The sequence below is a fragment of the Mustela erminea genome, chromosome 1, assembly GCF_009829155.1.
Source record: "Mustela erminea isolate mMusErm1 chromosome 1, mMusErm1.Pri, whole genome shotgun sequence".
In the NCBI taxonomy this organism is placed as follows: domain Eukaryota; kingdom Metazoa; phylum Chordata; class Mammalia; order Carnivora; family Mustelidae; genus Mustela; species Mustela erminea.
Window position 1 is genome coordinate 105,066,484 of NC_045614.1, and position 27,042 is coordinate 105,093,525.

Genomic DNA, 27,042 nt, shown 5'->3' on the forward strand with positions numbered 1-27,042 from the left:
TGCTGAGCAGAGAGCCCGATGTGGGACTCGATCCCAGGACCCCGAGATCATGACCTGAGCCGAAGGCAGCGGCTTAACCCACTGAGCCACCCAGGCGCCCCAGTAGTTAACATTTTTTAGCCATAAGGTATTTTTAACTAAAGTCTGTACACTATTTTAGGCATAATGCTATTGCACACTTAATAGACTACAGTATAGTATAAATACAACTTTTATATGCCCTGGGAAACAAAAAATCCCTTTTCCTGGCTTTATTGTGATACTTGCTTTATCGTGGTGGTCTGAAACGGAACCCGCAGTATCTCCAAGGAACGTCTGTACCTAGGACAGCTCCCCGAAACCAAGAGTCCTCTAGTCCCAAGGATCAGTAGCGGCGAGGTTGAGAAACTTGGTGTAGATAGGACACTGTAGAGTTGTGACAAGGAGACTGTGGGCTCTGATTCACAGCAGGTGCTTCATAAATATCCATCCTTCCTCTCTCCACCCTGCGTGTCAGTTCCTCATGGGCAAAAAAGGTATGATTCATGCCTGTTGTCCACAGCTCCCGGTGCGGAGTGGATGAATGTTAGAATCAGGAAGGAAGGAAAGAAGGTAAGGGGGGGGTGGTGCATGGTATTCTTATTCCAGCAGGTTCTGTGGAAAGGCAGTTGACAACTCCACTGTGCAGATACGGAAGTGCCAGGGTGGAAAGAGGCAGGGGGTTCTTAATCTGGCATATTATTTGGAAGGGAGGCTCCTTGGAGAGCTGGGGCTGGGCGCCATGTGGAGACCCCTCCAAGCAGTCCTTACCCCTCCTGGGCTCATGTCACTTAATGGACTGGGTGCATTCTGTTGCTGGCTCTGAATCATGGTGCCTCCAATGAAGAGGAATGTGCCGTGATTCAGGTCCTGGGCTTGACCACGGCAAGCCACCCAAGTGACTATTTCAGTAATAACACTATGCACTTTTATGTCTGCCTTTCATCGCAGATCTCAAAGCACAGTGCAAACATTAATTAAGGCTCCTGGCATTCCATGAGGCATGGTGTGTAAATATCACTCTCCCCACTTGGCTGAGAGGGTAAACTGAGCCGGGTGGCTCAGGCAGGTGGCTCAAGCCCAGTGCAGCTCTTGCCTTACTGAGGCTACAATTTGGAAGAGAAGCCCGGGTTTGGCAGCCTCCTCCCCTCACCAAGGAGGACTCTTTCTCTTCTTCCCCAGGCTCCCTTAGTGATACCAAGAACAGAACCAGTTTCCTGTCCCCCACTAGGGCAGTAAGGAGTGGCAGCAGGGTGAAAGGCTCTGGGAGCTTCTCATTCTTAAATCTGCCCCTCAACCACACCCACCTGTGGGAGGGGGCAGTGAGGGAACAGAAGACCATGTCTGTGGGAATTGAAACATTGTTTTTAGGCGGAACTTGGTTGTTGGGGATGAGGGGAGTAACTATCTTTCTTTGGAACTTAAAATAACTGCTTTTGCCAAAATGTGAACAATATGTAAATTGGGTTAGGCAAGTAAGAGTGTTCCTTCTATCATTCGTGCCAATCTTCCGGCAATTACATCTTAATAAAAAGTTAGAAAGATAAAAGAAAGAGTTAATGCTTTTCTGGAGCCGAGATGGACAGCCCTGCAGGAAAGAGAAAAAGAGTAAAATGTGTCCCGTAAAACAAACCGTGACGGAAGGGCAGTGGGGCACGCGAGCGGGCAGGGCAGACTGTGTCCCCCGGCCGGCCCGGCCGCCCGCCCCTCCCTCTGGCACGGCCCCCCCGGCGCTGACTCACGCCCCGACCGGTTAAATACGGCGGGGGCTGGCCCGCCGCACTCCTGCTGCAGCCGTCAGCCAGCCCGTCTTGCTCTCGCGCTCCCTCTGGTCCAGGGCGGGCGCCGCGCTGCTGGTAAGTGGGCAGGCCGGCCTCCGCCTCCTCCCTCCCTCCCACCGACCCACCAGCCCCGACTCATCCCTGCACCCCGCCGTCCACGGACCCCGCTGCCTCTGCCTCTCCCGGGGCAAGGCTGGCAGGGGCTGGGGGGTGCCCCCCCCCCGGGGAGGCTCTCATGAAGGGGCCAAGTGGAGCCAAGCTGGAGCGGTGCTGGGCCAGGCCTCCCACTGCCCAGCCAGCTTGGGGCCATCAGCCCCCCTAAGCGGCGGCTCCCCGACCGGTCTCCTGCCCCACTGACCCTCAACCGTTCCATGAGGTCAATCTGGGCGTGCTGACCAGATGTTCTGCAGGGAGCACGATGTATTGAAAGTTGCTAATTTTAGAACACTAGTGACCCCTCCAGTTTACCTCTTTGTGGAACTAGCTCCACTGGGGGAAGAGTTTCTCTTGTTCAAAGATTTGGGTTTTTTGAACACTGCTTTTCCCCAGCACACACTGAGGTGGCCCGTGGTGGCCCGACCTGTGTGTGGGTCTGTCCGGGACCCATGGAGGGGTTCCCGGAAGACACGTCTGTCCTCTTTTTGGGGACTTAAGAGTTGCTGCAGGAGTGAGCTCAGCTGATGTGGCGTGCTTGGTTCAGATTTCCAGTTTGGATCTCAGCGGCGGACTCAGAGTTGTTTCAGGTTCTGAGCCTGTGTGTGGTTTAGGCCACTCCATTTGGGTGGCTTTGCTGTCTGGCCAGCTGGATGTGTCCAGGTGTGGCCGTGGCTGCCAGTCCTGAGCAGGGGGTCAGGCCCATAAAGGAATTGTGATGAGGGTGGTGTGCATTTAAAATTGTGATGCTGGTGTAGCTTTACTGGTGTCTCTGCCCAAATACTGAGGCAGAACAAGGCCAAGGAACCAGCTAAGGAAAACCGGAACTTTCCTAGAGCTTTCCCACCTGTGCCAGAGTGTGAGCGAGCCAGGGCCAAATGTGTTCCCTCAGGGCAGTCTGCAATGTTCTTGGAGAAGGTGTCCCTCAGGCTGAAGGTGCTGGATGCCTGCCCGTCAGGCTCCAGCTTCCCTGGGATTATCTGGAATCCTGTCTTCATCTCCTGCAGCTCCCATCTGTGTTGGTACCACTGCCCCCAGAATCTAGAACTTCTCTAAGTGCTGGCACGTCTCTCATTCTGTATCGATAGGACATCTGGGGTGCATTCGAGGCCAGACAGTCCCATTTGCCTGTGGTCTTGAGTCAGCAGGCGTGCTTGGCCATGAGGACACCAGCATGTGAGTGAGGTTGGGGCGGGGGAGCATTCTGAACACGCCCCGCAGAAAGTCAGGGCACCCCAGGCTCCCCCAGGGCTGGTGGATGCTCCATGGGGGCTTGCTCAGTAACTGGAGGGGGTGGGGGGCTGTGGGTGCGAGTAGATCCAGATGGGGAGAAATAAACAGAGGCAGGGGAGAAGCTTGGTCCCAGCTTGGTCCCAGCTCAGTCCTAGCTCGGTCCTGCCAGCAAGTACTCCTGAGGCTGTGATTACACATGGCAAATTGCTTCCCAGAATCCCGACCACGAAGCAACAGTTATATCTTCTGGTTTCATGGCCTCTCGGGCTTTGGGGACACAGGATTTAGAAAGCATCTCCAAGATGCCTTGTGGGGGTTCATCCATCTCTATTTGGGGTCCACAAGGTGTCAACCTGAGGAAGGGGCTGTAGCTTCAGCCCCGAGTGGGAGATTCTCCCTGCTCTGCTGGCAAGTTTGTACCCCCTGCCGCTTTGCCAGGCTAATTACAGCCCTGCTCTGGTCTTTGCCGGAAGCCCTACCTCCCCAAACCCTGGGGCTGGAAAGGAATTACTTTTTCTTACTCATTTTCTTTTTTAAACAAACGAACAATGTTTCGGCTTTGAAGGTCCAGGAGAGATGGGGTCACAGCTGAGCCAAGTGGGGAGTGAGGGTGTGGCCGGTCTTCCCCTGGGGCTCCAGGATGCCTTGTGTTTGGGATGCAATGTTTTTAATTCGGGTAAATCCCTGAAGAGGCTGTGTGTTGAAATTATGGGATTAACCCCTCCTGGCAACACCTCTGCTCCTTCCCTCCATCTGCTCTTCCAGGCCACTCCAGGTGAAACTGAGCTAACATGGGCATAAGAGCAGCTTTAAGGAAGAACATTCCCCCAAACTGTGCAGCCTGGGAGTTGGGAGGGGCGCTTGGCCTTGGTTAATAATGCTGGGCAGCTGGAGGGTGGCTTGTATATGAGCCTGACGCTATTTTAGGACAGAGGAGTAAAGCCACCTCTTCCCCTCTTCCAGGCACCGTCACACACGTGGCTGATAAGGTCCTGAAGCCTTGTGATAAGATTCAGGGGTTCACCAACTCTACACTTCGGTAGAGTCTTGCTCTGGGTGTTGGAAATCTTCAACTGACTGTATGACTTTGGATTAGTCCCCTCCCCACTCCGGGCCCCTTAGTTTTCCCATCTACAAAATAACCAGTTGGTTTGACTGGATAGTCTCAAAAAGCCCTTGCGCCCTGATGCCCCGGGCTCTAAGCACTGCTTCTGGAAGCAGCCTCTATGGCTGGCTTCCGTTTAGCACCAATACCAGGCTTCTGACACAGCTGCAGAAAGGGCTGCGGAAGGAAATATGGGCAGAGGTCTCTAGGCGACGTCGTGGCCCAACGTTCAGCCTCCCTGGTCCTGAGCTCAGTCTCTCTGTTCCTGCCAGTAAATGATGCAGGTCAGGAGCATGTCTCGAGGCTGGGCTACACCCCAAGGGGTGCTTCTGAGTGTCGAAGGTAGGCACGTACATCAGAGTCACCTGGGGAATTTGTTAAACAGTGCAGACTCCTGGGCCCAGCCAGACCTAGGAATCAGGACCCCTGTGGGTGGAGCCGTGGAGATCCTGGTTTTACCCCACAGCAGAATGAACAGGAATTGTCACTGACATTTAGTAGAGCACCAAGAGTAGCACCAAGGAGGGCTCTAAGGGTGTTGTAGGGAGTACTCCTTTAATCCTCATGGCTGCAGTGCTGTGAGGTCAGGTCTATGAAGCAAGCATCCCAGGATCTTCTAGATGATTTTTATGTACTAATTTGGGGTGTAGGGTGGGTACCCCCTGTTTAACGAGATGGGAGCGTCTTTATACATTGAGCCTCTCAGTTGGTGATTTTGGACCTGCTGGATTGAGCCTGACGAACAGCTTGATGGAAGCGGATACTGGCTGGAGGGGGCTGCGGAGGTTCGGACGTGAGGCCATGGGATGGAAGCCCTCAGCAACACAAGCCTGATGCCTCCCTTGGCTGGATGGGGCAGCCTGTCACTGCCGATGACGTCAGGGTTAAGGAGACCTCTCTGGGGAGAGGGTATAGGCCAGGGAGGGAGTTCTTGTCTCTGGGCCTCAGTTTCCCCAGGTGCACTGGACAAGGCAGGACCAGACGCTCCCTAATCCCATGAAATGGCTCCTGGCTATTTGAAGATGCACTGATTACTGGGGGGTGGGGAGGGTGGGGAGTGGTTCCCTGCCAGGAAAACTCCTGAAATGAGGTAGCTGGGTATGAGTTCTTCTGGGCTCCATGTGAAAGTGGGGCCAGGCCAGGAGGTGTTGGGCCCTTCGGCGTGACCTGTATGGGGGAGGATGAAGAGAATGGTGGGGTTTCAGTCAGTATTTCCTTTCAAGATTTCTGGTCAGAAGATATCAGTGCTATTGAGGGCCCTTGGAAGTCTTTGCAGGAGGGAAACTAAGGCCTGGAGAATTTACCCAAACTCATACTCCAATTTAGCATCAAGACCAGAGTAGCACATTTGTCTGCCGGGCTCTTTCCAGAAGCTTTGCTCTGTGGCATTGACATAAGAAGGCATCTCCTCTCAGGGGACGTCATGTTTCGGGGATGTGAAAGATGGTAATAAAGCAAAAAGTGCCAGCCCACCAACCAACAAAGCCCAGGGCTTCCAGGCTAATTATGTGTTCAGTCATGAGTCACAGGTAGTTCTCGCTGAAGAGACTCACAGCCCAAGCCCTGGGCCAGGCGCTTCTATTCCTGAGGGAGGGACCGCGTCGGAGTGTCCAGGTGAGCTGTCTCTCTGTCCGCTTGGTTCACGGAATTCCTGGGCGATCGACAGATCCCAGGCTGGCCCTCCTCCTAGGACGGGGGCTGGACTGGGTTGTTGCAGTGATGGGGAACGCGTTTGGCTGCCCAGGAGAGGAGGGTATAATTAGGGTAGCTTTGTAGGTCTTTAACTGGCATTTGTCACAGCTGCCAAGCGGCCCTGGGCAGCGTGGGCTATTAGGCTGCTGCGTGCCGGGCTGCTGAGGGCCACGGGCTGCTCAGTACGTTTGCCCCGCTTGCTCCACATCCCAGGGCCCAGCTGGCTGGCCAGCCCTGCTTCTATGGCCCCTCCTTCCCGAGAGGGCTCTGCAGCTCGGTTTGAGGTGGGCTCTTCGGAGGGCCTTTGGAGTAGTCAGTGCCTTGTGGCGGTGACAAGTGCTGGAAAACAGGAAACCGCCACATGTGGGGCCAGGGTAGACTCACTGTGCAGACATGAGGGTTTATAAAAAGGAAAATCTGCAAATTCTTACAATATTTGTCAAGCTGAGTGTGGCTCATTTTAAACAACAGTGGCTCTGTTCCCATAAGGGGATTCTCTTTTCTCTCTTCCTCCCAAGCCAGGAGGCACCCTGCCCTGGCCCTGAGCCCTTCTTGGGGCTGGCTTGATGCCCCCACCCCAGCTGGGGAATGCAGGTGCAGAGAAGATCTGGAATGGGTCCTCCAAGGGCACCTCCTCCCACACCCTCCCTGACAGATGGGGACATTGGACAGAGACTGCCTTGGGTTTGCCGCGTTATGGACCCTTAGTTTAGTCTCTGACTGTTGGGCTACGACACCATTCTGAAGCATGCTGGGGATAGGAGTAGGCATTAAAGATAGCTAAGTACCAGCTAGCACATCATCAGGTGCCCCAGAGCTCCACCTTTTGGAAATCAGTCCAGAGGTAAGTCTCGCACACACATGTACCGGGGGGCGGCCAAACACCCCTACCTGCCCATCCAGGCCCCTGGGACCATAGGCACGATCCATCTTGGTAGATGGATCTCATATCCTGGCTCTGGGACTCAGCCTTAGAATCCTGAAGTCCTGGGGATAGACAGGCCATCAGCTGTCTTCCAGTTCTGTACCCAGCAGGTATAGGGATCTTCTGTCCAGCTTCCTTTCCAGACAGTTGCTTAGCCTCTGCTTGAACACTTCCAGTGATGGGGAGCTTACCACCTCCATGGGTTGTCCATTCTGATTCAGACAAGCTCTCTTTGGGGGTGAAATGAAATCGGCTGCCTCAGAGCTTCAACACACCACTTTTGACCTCGGAAGCCATAGTGAGTCCCAGGGCAGTCCTTCCTGTATCCTTGGAACGTGCCAGTAGCTTCCTTCACAGATGATCTTCTTCTAGGTATCCATGCATAGTTCCTTCAACAGATGCTCAGATATTCTGGTTTCTGGGACTCCTGACCCTCCCCTTGCCCTTCTCTAGCAGGCCTTCAAGAGAGTTTTGTTATTAGTCTTCTTGAAGTTCAGGGTGGGACTGGGCTTGGCAGGACAGGTGTGGCCTGACCAGTGCAGGGCAGAGGAAGAGGGTCACCTCCTTTGTTCCATACTTCATACTTCTGTTGATAGTGCCGGCTAAGATCACATTTGTTTTTCTGGATAGTCTCCTTTCTCTGTTACTATCAATAAAAAACCTTAAATCTTTCTCCTGGGGTGGATGTTGAGTCACTTTTTCTGTGCCCCCTGTTTAGGTTATTCATTTTCCACTCTCAGGTTCTGGACTTGACTTTTGTCTAGGTAGGTTCGTCCTTCTAGATGTGTCCATAACTTCATCTGGCCCCATGTCTCAGCATCTAGACTCTATTGGCCAAATTATTATTCTTTCTCTCCTCCATCAAGCTTTTAATGCAAGATTACAATAGGTCAGGGCTTGGATGGCTGTGAATAAATTAAAAAAAAAATCAAGGTCTGGGTGGGTGAACTTGGGTTCTGTCCTCAGAGCAGGCTTGTCAGCACAGGGCAGGATAAAGGTGCATTGACTCAAGGCCAGGTGGGGAAGTCTGGATTATTCTGAGTCGTGGGCCCAGACTAGAACCCCATGAGTTCAGGAAGAGAGCCTGAGAAATACCTTCTCGACCCAGCCAGTTTATGTCCTACACATCATCATTTGAAATTTTTTTTCTGACTCAGGATTTTTGCTCATTAAAAGGAGTTGCATTGTGTTAAAAGAGCATCAAAGTGCTCACCCAAGAATCTGGAGCTCCAGGTCTTAAGGTCTGAGCCTCAGTTTCCCTGCTTCCTTCATCCCCATAAAATAGTGGGAACGTATGATCAGCAGCTTTTAACCCTTTGGAAGTTAGAGACTCCTTTGAACCTCAGATGGAAGTTACAGAGGCTGCTCTTCACAGACACAGAAATCCTTAGTCCCTGGAGTAAGAATGCCAAGATAAAAACCACTTTGAGGCCTTCCTGCCTGGCAGAGTCCATGTTGTGGATGAGCCCGGACAGTCGCACGCATTTGCACAGCACTGTGTGGGACACCCTCACATCCTTTCAACTATTTGTTCCTCTCAGTGGCCTCAAAAGGGGGCGGAGGTTATCCTCTCAACTTAACACATGAGGAAGCTGAGCTTGAGGGCTCTAAGTTTCCTTCAAGGTCCAACAGCTGGTTAGTGGTTCTTAACTATTCATGCAGGTAGGGCTCCGTCCAGACCTCCTATCCCCACCACATTGTATACGTGATCTCTAATTATGTAGATAGGTAATTCTCGTCACCCCTGACCTCAAACATTCAACCTTTCATGAACTGGGCTCCACCCCCAGATCAACACCACGCCTATGGGAGGATCTGGCCCTATCCCCTTTGAGCTCAAAGTGCATCTTAGGTTTTCTGGGACTTACTCAAGGTCACTTACTGTTTCCTTGTGGAAACTGGAACTAGTACTCAGAAGGCTGGCTCCAGGCATTGGCTGAGCCACAAAAGCCTCTTCCAGTGAGACGGGAAGTGGCCCAGATCATTTTCTTTCATTGGGAAGGTGGTTTGAATTAAGTCTCCATTATGCACCTGTGAACAGATTCACAAAGGCCCAGGTGGTCGGTCCTGGTGATGGGGCTGGGCAGGCGGTGCTGGGTGGGGGTGGGGGTGGGGCACCAGGCAGGGGAAGAGCTGAGCTTGCCCTGTAGCCTTTTCCACCAGATCAGCAGTGCGTCCCACCTTAGCTGGCTGCTGCTGCTTGCCCAGCAGACCTCCAAGTGTGTGGTCTTAGCATCTTCTCCCAGGTTCAGGCCCTATTTATTTGGTCTCATCTCCTATCTGTTTCTCCTGAGGAGATCATGTCCAACCAACAAGTTCAGGTGCTCTGGGGGATACACAGATGAGTGATCCAGGGGTTTTGTATCCAGACAAGATACTGTTCCCGCCTTAAGGGACTTATAGGGATGAAAGATGAACATCCCTGCCCTTGAAAAGCTTATCGACTAGAGAAGGACACAGACGGGAACACAGCAAATGCCATACGGTGCCAACTACAGCATGGCCCTAGTGGACACAGGGAAGACCCCCTGCATGGGAGGGTAAATAATGCTGACTCACGGTATCTGGGGAAGCTTCCTAGAGATTACTGCATTTGAGGTGGACTTGGAAGTATGGGAAAGATTCAGATGAGGACAAAGTACTGTGGTTGGGGGGAATTGCTTGGCAAAGGCATGGGGATAAGGTGGAGGAGACTGACTGACCAGACCATAGTAGCGTAAGTTGGAGTCTGTGATGATGGCGTTCGAAGGTAAGCCAGTGTTTTGCACCAAAGATGTTGGCTTAAATATAACGGCAGTGTCGGTGAGATGGCCCTGACTAACATGCGCTCTCTCCCCTTGTAGAGGCCATGCCGCTGAAACATTACCTTCTTCTGCTGGTGGGCTGCCAAGCCTGGAGCGCAGGGCTGGCCTACTATGGCTGTCCCAGTGAGTGCACCTGCTCCAGGGCCTCCCAAGTGGAGTGCTCGGGGGCACGCATCGTGGCGGTGCCCACCCCCTTGCCCTGGAATGCCATGAGCCTGCAGATCCTCAACACACACATCACCGAACTCAGTGAGTCCCCGTTCCTCAACATCACAGCCCTCATCGCGCTGAGGATCGAGAAGAATGAGCTGTCCCACATCATGCCTGGTGCCTTCCGTAACCTAGGCTCCCTGCGTTACCTCAGCCTTGCCAACAACAAGCTTCAAGTTCTGCCTATTGGCCTCTTCCACGGCCTGAACAACCTCGAGTCGCTCCTTCTGTCCAGCAACCAGCTGGTGCAGATCCAGCCGGCACACTTCTCCCAGTTCAGCAACCTCAAAGAGCTACAGCTGCATGGCAATCACCTGGAATATATCCCCGATGGCGTCTTTGACCACCTGGTGGGCCTCACGAAGCTCAATCTAGGCAAGAATAGCCTCACCCACCTCTCGCCCAGGATTTTCCAGCGCCTGGGCAATCTCCAGGTCCTCCGGTTGTATGAGAACAGGCTCTCTGAAATCCCCATGGGCACGTTCGATGGGTGTGGAAACCTCCAGGAGCTGGCCCTCCAGCAGAACCAGATTGGTATGCTCTCCCCTGGCCTCTTCCACAACAACCGTAATCTCCAGAAGCTCTATCTGTCCAACAACCACATCTCCCAGTTGCCTCCTGGCATCTTCATGCAGCTGCCCCAGCTCAACCGTCTCACCCTTTTTGGGAATTCCCTGAAGGAGCTCTCTCCGGGGATCTTTGGGCCGATGCACAACCTGCGTGAGCTTTGGCTCTACGACAACCACATCACTTCTGTCCCGGACAATGTCTTCAGCAACCTCCGCCAGCTGCAGGTGCTGATCCTCAGCCGTAACCAGATCAACTACATCTCCCCAGATGCCTTCAACGGGCTGGCAGAGCTTCGGGAGCTGTCCCTCCACACCAACGCACTGCAAGAGCTGGACGGGAGCGTCTTCCGCATGCTGGTGAACCTGCAGAACATCTCCTTGCAGAACAACCGCCTCAGACAGCTCCCTGGGAATATCTTCGCCCACGTCAATGGCCTCATGACCATCCAGCTGCAGAACAACCAGCTAGAGAACCTGCCCATGGGCATCTTTGATCACCTGGGGAACCTGTGTGAGCTGCGGCTCTATGACAACCCCTGGAGGTGTGACTCAGACATCCTTCCGCTCCACAATTGGCTCCTGCTCAACAAGCCCAGGTTGGGGACGGATACTCTCCCGGTGTGTTTCAGCCCACCCAGCGTCCGAGGTCAGTCCCTCATCATCATCAACGTCAATGCAGTTGTCCCCAGTGTCCAGGTCCCAGTGATCCCTGAGGTGCCCAGTTACCCGGAGTCACCACAGTACCCAGACACACCCAGCTACCCTGATACCACCTCCATCTCCACCACTGACTTCACCAGCCCCATGGAGGACTACACCGATCTGACCACCATCGAGGTCACCGAAGACCGCGGCACATGGGGCATGACCCAGGCCCAGAGTGGGCTGGCCATCGCTGCCATTGTCATCGGCATCATTGCCCTGGTCTGTTCTCTGGTTGCCTGCATCTGCTGTTGCTGTTGCAAGAAGAGGGACCACACAGTCCTGATGCAGATGAAGGCACCCAATGAGTGCTAAAGAGGCGGGGCAGGGCTGGGGAACAGTGCAGCTGCTGGAGGATTGGGGAGTTTCATCGCTGCGCCCCAACCCTGGGTCCACAGAGCGACCCCCGCTCCCTCTCGCTGGTCCCCGAGAGAAAGGTGTGCATCACCTTTTCCTGACCTGCCTGGTTCTCCTCTAGAGAACTAGAGGAGAACCAGATCTTGTGGGACTTCCTGCCACCAGGGAGATTCCTACCCGCCATAGCAAAACCCCGTGGGGTTTCTCATTCTCATCCCTGGGCTTCATTTGAGAAAGCCCTTCTCCACAGCCTCACCAGCTCTCCTCCGACAACAAGCTTCCTTGCGTCCCCGGTCCTGCTGGCCTCAGTAGACTCAATCACCACGCCTGCTCACTTTGTGGGAATAGTTCTCCACAGGGACAGCTTCTCTCCCAAGTAGGAAGTAAGTTGATTTCCCTTCCTTCGCTCTGCTCCCAGCCGTGGCATGGCTCTCCCCGGTCCCGGCAAATGAAAGGTCTCCCTTGATTTTCTGCTCCTGAAGGCAGGGTGAGTTCTCTCCTCACAGAAGGCTTCCACCCCCTCAACTGGGTTCCTCAGAGCTGCCAAGCACCTGGCTTTCAGGACGCCGTGAAAGAGGTCCCTCCGTGCCTGCAGAGAGAGCCGCTGTCAGCGTCTCTCACGGGATCGATACCCGGAAAAGGAAGACAGGCACCTGGGCAACACGTCAGCCTCGCAGAGATTTCCAAACCGCGAATTTTGCTTGGAAGATGTTGGTCCTTTGAGGAATAAGATATGTAGAATGTCTGACCTTTAACAACCTGGAAAATCAGCTTACTGGTACTGGATAGAGAAAGCACCCTGGTACCGGGGGTGTGTGGGGGGAGGGGGTCCTTAAGTTCATCCCTAAGGTTTGTCTCTTTTAGCTTCTTACCGAAGTATAACACCTACAGAAACGTGGGCGTGTGACTGTGTAGATCACGTGATGTCTCTTCACAAACAGTTCACACCCGTGTAACCAGTATCCAGACCAAGAAACAGGGCATCACTAGTATCCTCCATCCCAGGCTCTTACTGGAGAAGACAGGCTGGTGGAGATGGGTCCCCAGGAGCCAGGACGGCCCCTTGATGCCCCTGCCAGCCTGCCCTTGCTGAGGCCGAGCTGCCAGGGGTGGAGGAGACGATGTGGGTACTTTGTTAGCAGATTCCCCCACCCCGCGGCCCCCAGAACGACCCGGTGAGAGGCAGACAGCAGAGATCCCCACAGACACACACGCTTCTCTGCCAGTGAACTGTCTGCTGCTTAGCAGAGGCCTCTCTGCCTGGGCCTTTTCTGGGCATGTTCTGCCTCTATCTGTTTTTAATTTTCACTTTCCATTTGGGGGAAGTGAAATAGTTCCGAGATGAGATCCTTCGATTGAACAGCCAAGTGTAGTGGAACCTGGTGATCTTTCCAGGGTGGTAAAATTCTCCATCAGTGTTCCAGTCGGCTAGACACTGAAGTTCAGAATGCTCACATATGGGAGGCAATGTCAGAGTACACAGATAGGTCACCCTGCGTCTGGAGGGCTCTGTGGAGTTCCTGCTGCCTGTGGCCTGCTTGTTAAGACTTGAGCTGTCTGATGTACAGTTATCGCCCTCCTTGAGTGCTAGCCACATAAATTCACCACCCTTCCTGCCAGCCATGTACTCACACCGGTAAAGAAATTGTTCTCGTGGCAACTCATGTCTTTGTCCCGACAAGTAGTCTGCTAGTTCAGAAGTGAAAACCGTGACATGGAGAATTTCAGGTTTCTGTGTTTGTCCAGGAAAGAACTTCAGGAGGTGCTGTAAGGATTTGGAAATCCTGACTGGCTCTTACTAGTTTCCTCTGTCCCGCAAGACAAATAAGAAATCCCCTCAGACCTCCGCGCGTGATGCTGACAGGTCCCCGACAAAAAGGGTCCAGGAAGGGATGTGTGTAAGAACTAGTTCACCGTATAGTTTTCATTCTCTGTCTCAGAGAATCTGGGGAAGATGGGGCCTGTCAAAGGCAAAAGACATCTTCTCTCCAAGGTAAATCTGGGTCTCCAAAATGTTTTCAGAACATTTATAGCAACTGGGGGACATGTACCAAGACTTGCCAGGGGCCAAAAGGAAGTAAGCCCAGAGCCTGGGACATGGGCATCATGTCCACTGATGGTGTCCTGCCTGATTGATCCTGGGGCCATCGGGGGAGATGGCAGAGAGGTGAGGAAGGAGTCCTTTTTACCCAGTATGTCCTGCCATTCTAACCCCAGAACCCTTGGGTAGTCTTGGCCGTGGGCATGACGTTGGAGTTCCTTTCCTCCCGGGCCCAAGATAGCAACATGTTTCTCCAGGCCACAGGTTGGCCCGAGGGCAGCTGTCCTCAGATGTCTCCATGTAGGAGCACCCCCGGCTGGGAGTGGTGAACTCTTTACCCGATGCTCTGAGCTTGCCTGAGTGGATTGGATGGAGCCCTTGAACCTCCTCTTCCATGGCAGGCCTTTTGGTTCTCTGAACCGTGTTGTCTGTTTAGGGAACTGCCAGAAAAGCTGGATGGAGTTCCCTTTCCAAAAAGACATCGCATTTGCTCACTTCTCAGGCCTGGAGTGAGCTGCTTGGTCCCCCCAAGTTGAGGTAGGGATGGAGTCCATTTTAATTTCCCTGTTTGCTCACTGGCCCCTAGGTCACCTTACCAGTCCCAGAAGCCTCCATTTGGAGTGAAGGGTCAGTGTTGGAGGAAAGAGAATAAAAGCCAGTTAGAACCACTGTTTTTCAAGAGTGCCTACTGTGTATAGGTATCTTTGAAACAAAGAACAAGGATCTTCTCTTTAAGCTTGACAACACCTCTCTGCATAGGTACTATTGTTACCCCTGGAAACGAGTCCAAACTCACTCTTTCTTCTGCAGCATTTTCAGTGGGCTGTGGGTTTTCTTTTTCTCTTCACACTTTGTACAAGACCTCATGGCCTGTCCTGGGCTTTTATCTGTAAAGAAGATGGGAATCACTTTCCTGTTGCTTCCTACAGTCTTAGCCATCGGAACCTCCCTTGCTACCGTGTGGATCAAAAGCTTTGTCAATACAGGCGAACATTCAGCTCACCCACCCGCTAAAGAAAAAGAACAGTTTCAGGAATCTGTTTCCACCCTCAGGAAGCTGGTGGAGAGCAGACAGCTAGAGATAACTAGGTACAAGAGCTGGTAACCAGACACTGCTGTGTCCAAGCCTTTAGCTACAAACTGCTCACAGAGTTCAGCCCATGGATCCCACAGTCAGAACTGAACCCTGGGGTGGCTGGGGAGGCAGTGAGTGGGGAGCTCAGGGAGGAAGCCCTCTCTGTGGTTCAGAGAAGGGGGCAGGTGCTTCTCCAGGCCCCTACTTCTGTCAGGTGTGCACTCTCCTTCACCTAAGGGAAGATCGTTTTCACCAACCCGTTGTCTTCATGCTGCCTTCAAAAGTAGATAACGTTTGCCTCACTTAGAGAATCATTGCAAATAGTCCCAGGTGCTTGGTGACGCATTTAGAGATTTCTAGGCCCCCAGGGTTTTATAGAGTGTGAGCCCTGGTGGGCAGGGTTGGGGGTCCATGTCTGCTGGATGCTGCCTATGACAAATCTGGTATACAGAATCAACAATAAATGGTGTACACAGGACACATGCTCTCCGTGGATGTCTCGGTGAAGGGATCTCACACCTGTTGCTTCTACTCCTGTTCATGAGTGCGAGGCTGACCCAGGCAGACCCTCGTGGAGAACAGATTCTGAGCTGAGAAAAAGCCTTTGGAAAGTGAGTGGGGAACCTAAATGCAATAGCACATGATATCTCTAGGCCACTGTGGCTGGAAGGAGCCTTAAGAATAGGTTTAACCCATTTTATAGATGAAGAAATTGAGATCAAGGCAGGAAATGAGTTTCCTCGAGTCACCTAGTGAACTAATGCCTGAGCTCACGCTGCAGCAGGTCTCCAGACTCCCAGACTGGGGGTTCTTTTATGTCCCCAGAAAGGCACTCATTTAACCTGTCTGTGTGCACACACACATACGCACATACGCACAAGCACACATGCGTACAGACTTAAGTGGGTGAGACTCTTCTTGCACGCTGCACGTTCCTATCAGAGCCTGGCACCAGTCTCAGTGTGTTACAGGGCCTAAGAAGACACCCTCTGAGTGAAGGTGTCTCCCTCCAAAGTGTCCAGGTGTCCGCAGGACTTTTCCAGGTCTCCGGATGCCAGGGACTGCACAGCTGCGACACAGTGTTTGAGAAAGGGGTGATCTGCTCTGCTGTTCTGTCCCACTGCTGTGCCCAGGACAGGCACTTCTGGTTGTATTTTCCTGGGCTCTTTTAGCTGTTAGATCCTGTCTGCCAGGTGTAAGCTTGTCCTAGGAAGCTGGGCCCAAACGGGTCAGTAATGTGCTCACGGTATCATGGGGCCGGACACTGTTGGGGGGGGGGGGGAGGAGCCTGTCGTCCTTCCCTCACCACTGAGCCTGTCGCCTCAGACGGGTCTCGGGAGATTTGGCTAATGGGAAAAGGGGTTACAGTCCTCATCCTATTTCCCAGAAGGTCCCTAGAGTTCTTACCGCAAGTCTCCCCTCTGCACATGCGCACATACGCCCAGGGTTCTGCCGGCTGCTCCTACCCGGTTTGATTTCACGCGTGTGCGTGTGCATGCACACACACACACACGCACACACACCCAGCCTGGCTCGCTACCACACCCATTCCGTAGATGGGCAGGCAAAGACTTGCAGAGATTAAATACTTTGTGTAAGGACTGGTTAGTTGAATAACGAGAATTTGAACCCAGATCCCAGTGAATGCCCAGTTTCTCTGGTTCACCGTGGCGCTGGTAAATAGACAAGCTCTCTCTCTAGAACTCAACGTCAGCGCCTCAAGAAGCAATTCAGAGCGCAGGGCAGAACGGACTGTTCCCCTAGCGGGGCTGTGGGTCTCCTCCAGAGGTGTGCCCCCTTCTCTCAGTTTCCCCCCCTGGCTGTTCCTGGAGTAGTCTCCTGTGGCTGTTGGCCTGTGTGCTGTGGAGGACGGAGTGGGGCGCATTGTGTTGCCAGCCCCTCTTCCCTCTGACTCGCTCCCTCGTACCTCTGCCAGAGTGTGGATTTGTACTATGTCTCCACGGAAAGATGTTTCCTTGCTACAGTCTTCAGAACGTTGGGATTTAGCTGATGAAAGCCACTTGCATACCTAAGAAATATTGGTTAAGTCGCGAAAAAGAGTGAGATAGATATTAATACCACACAACGAGTTTTAAAGCCATCAGTCTACTTTGAATGGTAGCCTCTGGCCGTTGAAAACTACCGATGCTGCTTATCTAAATCATGCCTTCCCACTGTACCCTTTAAAACAAAGACACACTTAGCTATGTGTGCGTGTACATACATGCGTGTACACACACACACACACACACACACTCTCTCTCTCTCTCTCTCTCTCTCTCTCTCTTTACCTCATCCTGCAGCCCCTGGATGGACATCTCCAGACAGGAAAACCACCATTTTAAAAAAAGATTTTATTTATTTATTTATTTGAGAGAGAGAGAGCATGAGCGAGAGCACAAGCAGGGGGAGCAGCAGAGAGAGGGAGAAGCAGGCTCCCCACTGAGCAGGGCCCTGGGGCCATGACCTGAGCAAAGGCAGACATTTAACCAACAGAGCCACCCAGGTGCCCCAGGAAAACCACTATTTTCCAAAGCAACTTCTTTCTTCCTTGGCTAGCCCTGTGGTGAAAGAGTGTCTTTCTGTATTGGGCCCAAATTCACCTCTTTCCATCTTCTCTCCTTTCAACTCAGAGAGGGTTTAGAAAGTTAGTTCATGAGACAAACCAGCAAACCAAGGAGCAAGCCCACAGCTCTCTTAGATTTCCTCCTGGCATTGAGAGCCAGGAAGGTGTCTGTGACCGGCTGTTCGTCTGTCAGGCTCCCAGCACCGGCCCGGCCTTTCACGGGGAGGGGGTGTCAGCGTGGATCCCTGGCTCCGGTCCTCACCCCTGCATCCTACTGGAAAACTTAGAAGTCCTGGTGGATGCCCCGGGGCCCTAAATGTGCCAGGCCTGTGATCTTTGCTGGATTTTGGCCTCAGTGGGGATCTGTCTGTGGGAACAGTCCAGGGTCATTCTGTTAATCTTCAGAGGCCTTGCCCCAGATTCTCCTCTCCTGTCCTGTGACCCTGGTGACATTCCGGGAACACTTGTCCACGTGAGGGGAGGGACCACTGCTGGGAACTTTGATCAGCTCTGGGGCCGCTGGGTTCACACTGATCATAGACACACCAGACATACTTCTGCTCCCTAGAAAGAACCGGACCTGCTGGTGTGTGTCCTCGTAGCCCCTCGAGGTAGGTCTCCTGGGGTCTGTGGGGACGGGGGAGGAATCTGGCCTCGGGTCCCAGCTCTGGGGCAGAAGAGAAGCAGGCCACTCCTCTGAGGGTCAGAGCCTGGCCCTGGCTCCAAGCAGGAGACACCATGCGTGTCCTCTGCTGTGGGATGAGAAGCCCCCGTGACCCCCAGCTGGGGTGGTACTGGTCTGGGGCAGGAGGCAGGTGGCAGCAGGGGGGTCCTGAGATAAAGTAGTCTGGGCTCTGTGCTCCGGGCGCGCATAGGGAACGGTGGGGTTAAGTAGGAAGACCATATGTCCAAGTTTGCCTGGTTTCATCTTCATTTATGCCTTGTTTATGCCATCCTGTGGCTCCCCTTTGAGTTCTGGTTTCATTGATATAGTCACTCCAAGAATAAAATCTGTAGGTAGCTACCTATTCACTATTCACTACTATTCACCTACTCACTATTCGGCAGGTATTGTGTTAAATGAGTTGTATTTACTATCTAATGTAAACATATGTATTGTCCAGTTGGGGACTCATTTTAACCCTAAGGGATGAGGTTACAAACATGCATGGGAAAATTGAGGCTTAGAGTGAAAAAGGGACCTGTCCAAGCTCACGCAGCCTGTAGGGAGCAGTGTCAGAATCTGCACCCAGGTCACAGCCCTGGCAGAGCTCAAGGGCATCCCCATTCCACTAAAGCACAAGGGGCCAAGACACAATATACGGGGGACCAAGAGCTGCAGACACACTTGGGTCAGTTCGACACAGCACACCTGGTCTGCACTCAGCTCTGGGCCACTCAGAGTTGGGTGCACAGCCCTGTAAGACAAGCTGCAGGAAACATCCCCAGTCCCCAGAAAGTCACAGTCAGACGGGTGCAACTGACCAGAAGTTAGAGCAGAAGAACCCAAGAATTCCACTGAGGAAGGGAATGACCTGTGGGGTCCACAGTCAAGGATGGCTTCCTGGGGAAGGCGTGAACTTGTGAGGGCCTGGGGTGCAGTTGGAATAAAGAGGCACGGGGACATCCTAAAGCAGAAAGGGCTGTGTCAGTGGGAGTTAGAGGTGGTGCCCTGGCGGAAGCGTTTGAAGAAAGGGGAGTGCTCCGTTTACAGCTTCTTTTTCTTCTTCTTCTTCTTTTTTTAGATTTTATTTATTTATTTGAGAGAGAGTGCTCGCACACAGGTGAACAAGCAGGGGGAGGGGCAGAGGGAGAGGGAGAAGCAGGCTCCCCAAGGGGCAAGGAACCCGACAGAGGGCTCAAACCCAGGACCTTCGATTCATGACCTGAGCCACTTTGGGATCATGACCTGAGCCAAAGGCAGATGCTTAACTGACTGAATCATCTAGGCACCCCACAGCTTCTCTCATTTCACTACGCGGGCTCTCTTCCACCAGGGCTGCCAGGAGCCTTCTTGATATGGGTTCTAGGGAGGGGAGCAGTCCAGGAAGCCCACAGTATACGTTCAGGGGCTATGTGTCTTACATGGTAATCCGAATGTTTATGACTTTCATTCATTTTTTTTTTTTTTTTTTTTAAAGATTTTATTTATTTATTTGACAGAGAGAAATCACAAGTAGATGAAGAGGCAGGCAGAGAGAGAGAGAGAGAGGGAAGCAGGCTCCCCGCTGAGCAGAGAGCCCGATGCGGGACTCGATCCCAGGACCCTGAGATCATGACCTGAGCCGAAGGCAGCGGCTTAACCCACTGAGCCACCCAGGTGCCCCTCATTCATTTTTTTTTTTTAAAAGACTTTTATTTATTTATTTGACAGATAGAGATCACAAGCAGGCAGAGAGGCAGGCAGAGAGAGAGGGGGAAGCAGGCTCCCTGCTGAGCAGAGAACCTGATGCAGGGCTTGATCCCAGGACCCTGAGATCATGACCTGAGCCAAAGGCAGAGGCTTAACCCACTGAGCCACCCAAGTGTCCCATGACTTTCAACCTTATTACAAATGTGACCTGTTTTTTTTTAGAAACTGTAGAGAATTTCTGATAAAACAAAAGGAAAAAGTGAAAATCACCCACCATTCTGTTTTTCAGAGATAACTACTGCAAATAGTTCATGTATAATCTGAAGCTTACTAAGAGCCATGGATAGTCACTTCATTAACATGAACGTGTGCGTCGAGAGGGCCTTATTATGTGTAACAAAAAATGCCCCTCTATTATCTCTCAGGAAATTTCCAGAGGTTTTGGAGCTCTGTAGCAGGAGTCAAGGCAAAGACCAAATATGTATTTCTAACTATATGACCATATCACAAACTCAATGCCGGTTATCTCAGTTAATTGCCACAACTCGAACAAAGCTGTCATTTAGGTAGTGGTGTTCCTATCATGATTGTTTTCCACTTACAAATGCAGAAACCAGACACCTCAGACAAAGTGGGTAGCAGGTTGGGGAGGGCCAGCTGGCTGGGACCGGGGGAAGGAGGAACTCTGGAAAGGAGACCCGACAGCTGGACTTCCCAGGGGACTTGGATGAGGCCATCAGGAGCTCCGGGTGGACCTCTGAAGCCCTTCTTCCTGCTCCCAGATGTGCTGGGGCCCAAGGGACAGAATCCAGCCCTGTTGGTGATGCACAGACCACAATGTAGCCATCCCCGAGTAGAGCAGTAGTCCCCTGACAGTTTGGGGTCCGGGCTCTGGGCTCCCATCACCCTCTGGTAGGAGTGAGGGTTGGCTCTGCGGTGGATGACGGACTGGCTTGGGGCACACACAGAAATGTATCAACCCAAAAGCAATTTGAGAAGGGGAAAAAGTGCATTTACAACCAGTCAACCACTCCCCTGCCCCCACCAGAGCCAGAATCCCCTGGCTTGCTGAGAGCATGGAACATTTTTTGTGGGCATGTGCTGGTCTCTGCAGAAATGCAGAGGCGGTTTCTCAGAGAGATGCTGGAATCTTCTGGCTACTCCCCACAGTCCCTTCCGGTGCTGGCCTCCACAGTGCCCAGGCAGGGACGCTCTCTGTCTCCAGAGTCCCCAGTGACCTGCTCATGAGGGCAGTTGGGAAAGGGGCCCATGGCCAGGGTAGCCTAGCCATAGCCATCAGAATCTGTGCTCCTCTCAACCAAAGGCAAAATAATGATAAGCTTCCCTTGGCTGGGAGGAAAGAGCTAGAAAAAAATGCTGTAGAGAGACATCTTGCTGGTCCATAACTGGGGCGGTTGGATGATCTCATCAGGTTTTCCATGGCTAACCCCTGTGACAACTTGAGAACAAAGTTGGGGCTGGTCCATGCTCAGAATAATCAGGGTCATTAAGGCTCTACTGCTGAACGCTCACTGTGGGCCAGGCTCTGGGTTTGCTGCTTTCCACACGGTTTATCTGATTTGATCTTCAGAACAGCCCCATGAAGAAGGTAGTACTGAAGCTTGCTGTTGGGAAGATGAAGAAATGGAAGCACAGAGAGGTTAAGCAATTCAGCCAAGGCCACATAGCTAATGAGGGCTAGGGACAGGATTTGTACCCATACTATCTGACTCCAGAGCACAAACTCTTAGCCATTCTAGAGTGATGTGAGAATGAGTCTTAGGTTGGCGGGGGGGATATTTGGGAACATTCCATTTCCTGCTTCCTCCAACGGCATAGACTGGGGCCCTTTCCTGAACTTCAGAGGCCTTGTTCTGGTCCTCTTCCCACCTTGACACCTCCAGCAGTGAGAAGTTTGCAAAACCAAAGGCACATATCCATCTGGAGGCTATGCCCCTGTTTTCAATCATGCTTCAGGTACCCAGGAACCAGGGCTTGAGTGGGTCGCCTCCTCAGGTCTATCTTCCCTAGGCTGACGAGGTCCCAGCAGTGCCCGCCCTTAGGTATGAGTGGACAGACAGCAGGTGAGGTCCCTTGTATATGTTCGCTCATGTCCACTCTAGTGGAGGTTTTCTGGAAACTGCCTTTGAGAACCAAGGACTGAAGGGGTTAGCAAGGAAGGGGACTGGCACAGTATGCATTGTTATGCATTATGGCGTGTTTAGGACAAACATCGCTCCCTCTTATCCTCCAGAGGAGGACAAATCCCGTGCAGTCTCATGGTCTGGCTGGCGATCACTCACTGGGGTTTGAACCAAGCCCACGCAGGTCAGCGCTGGGCCGGATGCCAAGCACACGTCTTCCTACACCGGGGACAGCCACAGGGAGCCATCGTGTCAAGGAACTACACTAACTGCCTAGGTCGAGGAGCATACGCCCAGGCACCGTATTCCTGGGGCCAGGGAAGGCTTCTTTGAGGATCCTTGGGGGTGTTGTGTAGGATCTCCAGCGCCAGCCTGGCTGGTAGGTGGGGCTGGGACCATGGCCATCCCATCTTTCTACAGCCCGAGCCCTCCCTTTATCTGTAATACACCTCAGATGAGTGGGTGCCTCCTGGTTCTATGACCCCCAGGCAAGCTGTTACAGAGCTCAGCTTTAGCCCGAGACTCTATTCTCCGGCGGTTGCTCGTAGAAGCTACAGACTCATGTGTCCTGAGTGGCAGGCAGGTGCGGCTGCTGTGAGAGCCCTCCCCTGCCACTTCTTGCGGCGAACTCAGCATCGGTGCAAGCGACAGAGGGGGCTCGAGGGAGACACGCACTTTCTATGGGAGAAATGGTCCCTCTCTACTGATTAGGCAGAAATATTCCTGGAAAAACTGGACTATTGGGTGTCTGAATAGGAGGAGGGTACAGGGAGCTTTCGGAAGCACCGTGTTTGCCCATGGGGAGCCCTTTGGCCTGACGTGGAATCGCGGGAGGGAGGAGGCAGCCAGCAGAGGGCAGCAGAGACACGGCCAGCAAAGAGGGCTTGGGGCCAAGACACCCCAACATGGAGCGGATTGTGAGTGTTTTCTGGGGACTGGTAAACTGAGAAAAGTTAGGATTATGTTTTTCAAGGTTTTTTTCTTTCTGTCTTCCTTTCTTCCTTTCCTCCATCTCTCTTTTCTTCCTCTCTCTGCTTCTCCTTCCTTCCTTCCTCCCTTCCTGCCTGTCTGTCTCTTTCCGGTAAAGCCAAATGAATTCTATCTAAAGGACATTCTGTTCTTCCTACTTCTTTGGTGTTCGAATCACCTTTCTGTTATGATGGTGGCTTACAACTTTTAACAATAATTAGCAAGATTTATTAATTTCTCACTCCACGTCAGACACTGACCTAAAACTTTTGGCTGTGTTCTCATTCAGTCCTTAGAATTATCCTGACCTGGTCAGCACTATCCCTATTTTACACACCAGGGAAGTGAAGCACAACTGGGTGGAGTATCATGCCCAAGGTCACACAGTGAGAATGAGCTAGAACGTGGTGGAGCTGGTATTTGAACTCATGGAACCTGGCCCCCGACAGACCCTGTAAATGACGGGTGGGAGCAGTAGTGGCCTGGAGGACAACCCCCTGCCCCGCCCCGGGCAAAGCCATGGGACAATTAAGCCCAACTCCAGCTGGTCTTGTCATGTGGGAACGTGAACTCCCTGCTCCTAAATCATCCTGAAATCTGGACATTTTAATGTGAGATTTCTCAATTTTCTATGTTGGCTCGTGGTTCACATCGGAAAAAAACAAGCCATACAACACACCTGGGAGCTGAGGCATCAATCTGTGACCTGGGGTTGGATGCTGGCGTTTAAAATGATATTTTCAGCTGACTAAAAACTTCATCCTCTTTTCTTATTTAAAACAAACCCCCAAACCCCCAAATCCACTGGTCTGTGGAATCCCTGCATCTGGAATCCTCCTGTCCAGATGATGTTGGAAAGTTCCATGGGCTTAGTGGTGGGGAGGCGGGGGGGGGGGGGTCTGGGAAAGGAGCATTTCACAGTGGTAGTAAGGAGCAGGTGACTAATTCAAGATGAGAGCCTGTTTATTGGGGCGCTCAGGTAGCTCAGTCTGTTGGCCGCCTGCCTTTGGATCAGGTCATGATCTCAGGGTCCTAGGATCGAGTGCCACATGGGGCTCCCTGCTTAGGGGGAGCCTGCTTCTCCCTCTCCCTCTGCCTGCTGCTGCTCCACCTGCTTATGCTATCTCTCTAATAAGTAAATAAAATCGTCAGGAAAATAAATAAAAGAGCTCATTTTCTCCCTGAGGCTGCTCTCAGCCCCAGCTGATGTACAAGAGCACACAGTTAGTCTATCATTAGGCTCTGCAAGGTGCTGAGATTTGGGAACTCAGGAAGAGTTTTGGGTTAAAAATTCCCTGTGCACTAACAACCCGCTCAGATTTTACACATTACCTGAAAAATTCCATACTACCCACGGTCTCCTCCTTTCCCTCTTTCCATGCCTTTTAATCTCACCTTCACCCTTTCCCTCCACCTGAAAGCACATGGGAAGTCCAGGAGACCTGGGTCTTTGTCCTGCCACTAACCTGCCGGGTGGCTGTGGATAGGCCACGTGACAGCCCATCAGGAGGTCCGAACCCGGGTCCCATGAACCTTGCAAGGCTGCCATGAAGCTGTATGAAAACAACCATTGAAAACACATACTGTCCCAAGGGGTGGCCTCCCTGATAGAGTTAATCCCCATTTCCTGGCTGGCCCACCCCGGCGCTGGCCGCCCTTGATCAAGGCGTCACCTCTGTTCTCTCTTCCTGCTGGGATCAGGAGATGCTGTCCGGAGCCTGGCTGTGCTGGGCCGGCCTCCTGTTCCTGGCCAGGCCCTCCCGGTCCTGCCCTGCGGGCTGTGACTGCTTCATCCAGGAGGTGTTCTGCTCCGATGAAGGGCTGGCCGCCATCCCTCCAGACATTCCGCCCCATGCCACAGACATCATCTTTGTACAGACCTCGCTCACCACGGTGGGAACTCGGGCCTTCAGCGGCAGCCCCAACCTGACCAAGGTGGTTTTCCTCAACACGCAGCTCCAGCACTTCGGGCCCGACGCCTTCGGGGGGCTGCCCAGGCTGGAGGACCTGGAGATCACTGGCAGTGCCTTTTCCAACCTCAGCGCCGACGCCTTCTCCAACCTGACCTCCCTGGGGGAGTTCACCCTCAACTTCAACGCGCTGGAGGCTCTGCCTGAGGGCCTCTTCCAGCAGATGCACGCCTTGGAATCTCTCCAGCTGCAGGGTAACCGGTTCCAGAGCCTGCCCGGGAGGCTCTTCCGGCCTTTGAGAAGGCTGAAAGCCCTCAACCTGGCCCAGAACCTGCTGTCCCGCTTGCCTGAGGAGCTGTTCGAGCCCCTGGGGAGCCTGCAGAGCCTGAGGCTGAGCAACAACGTGCTCTCCGGCCTGCCCCCCAGTGTGTTCAGCCAGTTGGGCTGCCTGCGGGAGCTCTTCCTTGACGGCAATGCCATCAGGGAGCTGCCACCAGGAGTGTTCGCGGGGCTCTTCCGGCTGGAGAAGCTGTGGCTGCAGCGCAATGCCATCGGCCACCTACCGCTTTCCGTCTTCTCTTCTCTGGGCAACTTGACCTTCCTGAACTTGCAGGGGAACGCGCTGCAGGGGTTGCCTGCCGGCCTCTTCGCGCCCACCCCGGGCCTGCTCGGCCTGTCTCTGTCCTACAACCGGCTAGAGGCCATCAGCGAGGACGCCTTTGCCAACCTGTCCAGCCTCAGTTCCCTGACTCTGTCGCACAACGCCCTCACCCATCTTCCCGCCGGCGTCTTCAGGGACCTGCAGGAGCTGGTCAGGCTCTACCTGGGCAGCAACAACCTGACGACCTTGCACCCAGCGCTCTTCCAGAACCTGTCCAAGCTGGAGCTGCTCAGCGTCTCCCGAAACCTCCTGACCACGCTCCCTGAGGGCATCTTCGACACGAACTACAACCTGTTCAACCTGGCCCTGCGTGGCAACCCCTGGCAGTGCGACTGTCACCTGGCCTACCTCTTTGGCTGGCTGCGTGTGTACAGCGACCGGCTCTTCAACATGCAGACCTACTGCGCGGGCCCCACCTACCTGAAGGGCCAGCTCCTGCCCACCTTGCAGGAGGAGCAGCTGGTGTGTCCCGTCACCGGCAACCGTCTGGGCTTCCAGGCCCCAGGGTCAGAGGACAGAGAGCTGGGGGGGCCCTGGGACCTGGATGCGGAGGAGAGGGCGGTTGGGAGCCGGTGCACCTACAGCAACCTTGAGGGCACCGTGGTGCTTGCCTGTGATGGTGAGGATCGGTGCCGCTGGCTGAATGTCCACCTGTCCCCCAGGCCGGGGTCAGGCCCCCCGGCACTAACGATCAATGGCAGCCAGCACTGGGACTTGAAGTCGAGCTGCGGCTCTGTGAGGATCACCGTGGCCATTGAGGCCCGGCCAGGGGGGAGCTAGGTGCAGGGCGTGCGGAGCTGGGAGCCTGCCTAGGTGGCCTCCGGGAGCCTGTCCAAGCCAGAGGTGGGGGCAAAGAGGGAGCTGAAGCCCTTCCTCTACAGGTGCTGGAAGGAGCGGCATTTCCCAGGTGGAGAAGGTGTTGCTGCAGGTGGTGTGGGTGGGGGGGTGGGGGGGTGTAGGGGTGGGGGTGGGGGTGGTGGGGGGGGCTCCGTCTTCCTTCCACTTCCTCCCTTCCTCCTCCTTCCTCCTCCTCCCTCCTCCCCCCTTCTGTTCCTATCACCCAGGCGGAGCCCTACCTGGGCCTTCCTTAAGCTTTGTAAAGCTGTACTGGGGTCTGGAGAATAAAAGAACATTCTCCCTGGTGTTTCTTGATGATCTAATGGCCACCCCACTCTCACCCCGCCCGAGGTTCTGAGCCTCAGGCATCGCCCACCCTGGTCCTGTTTGGACTTCTAGCTCAAAGGACCGATGTCCCTTTCCATCTCTCTCACCGGAAAGTTGCTTTCAATTGATTCAGAGAAAAACAAAGGAGGCGCGAGAAGCAGAGGTGAGCAGAAGGATGAGGGACAGAGGTCTGACTGGTGTGTGTGTGGGGGGGACTTGTGTCATTTGGGGCCACTTCCAGCACCATGGCCAGGGGAGACCAGGATGAATGGGGGGCCTCAGGAGGCTCCGTTTGGCTCTCCCCACCCCCATCCCCATCTGCCCCCATGGCCCAGCGGACAAGGGGGCTGCTCCCTGAGCCCGGAGTGGGGAGGAGTGGTGAGCAGGGCTTGGAGGTGCATCAGCCTTCAGCTCTCTGACAGCATCTGCCTCTGTGGCTGCCTGCCCCCTGCGATGGTTCTCCTCTGGATCACAGGACCCCACGCTCTCACCGCCCGGCCATACCTTCCGTCTCCCAGCTGCCCATCTCCTCTCTGCTGGGATCTGCCGGGGGCCTACAGTCCGGCCTCCCCGGGGAATCTCATGTGTGTCCCCGGGATCCAATGCGTAA

At 53.6% G+C, this 27,042-nt stretch overlaps 2 protein-coding genes across 2 annotated transcripts; both read left to right on the plus strand.

Moving 5' to 3' along the window:
• Nucleotides 1-1,819: 1,819 nt before the first annotated feature.
• Nucleotides 1,820-15,136, plus strand: LRRC15 (leucine rich repeat containing 15). The gene is made up of 2 exons (XM_032337529.1): nt 1,820-1,874; nt 9,751-15,136. Exon 2 carries the CDS (start codon nt 9,756-9,758, stop codon nt 11,505-11,507), a length of 1,752 nt encoding a protein of 583 aa, XP_032193420.1. The 5' UTR covers nt 1,820-1,874; nt 9,751-9,755; the 3' UTR covers nt 11,508-15,136.
• A 2,599-nt stretch (nt 15,137-17,735) lies between these two features.
• On the plus strand, nt 17,736-26,204 carry CPN2 (carboxypeptidase N subunit 2). Its single transcript, XM_032361417.1, has 2 exons — nt 17,736-17,842; nt 24,399-26,204. Exon 2 carries the CDS (start codon nt 24,402-24,404, stop codon nt 26,046-26,048), a length of 1,647 nt encoding a protein of 548 aa, XP_032217308.1. The 5' UTR covers nt 17,736-17,842; nt 24,399-24,401; the 3' UTR covers nt 26,049-26,204.
• Nucleotides 26,205-27,042: the final 838 nt, after the last annotated feature.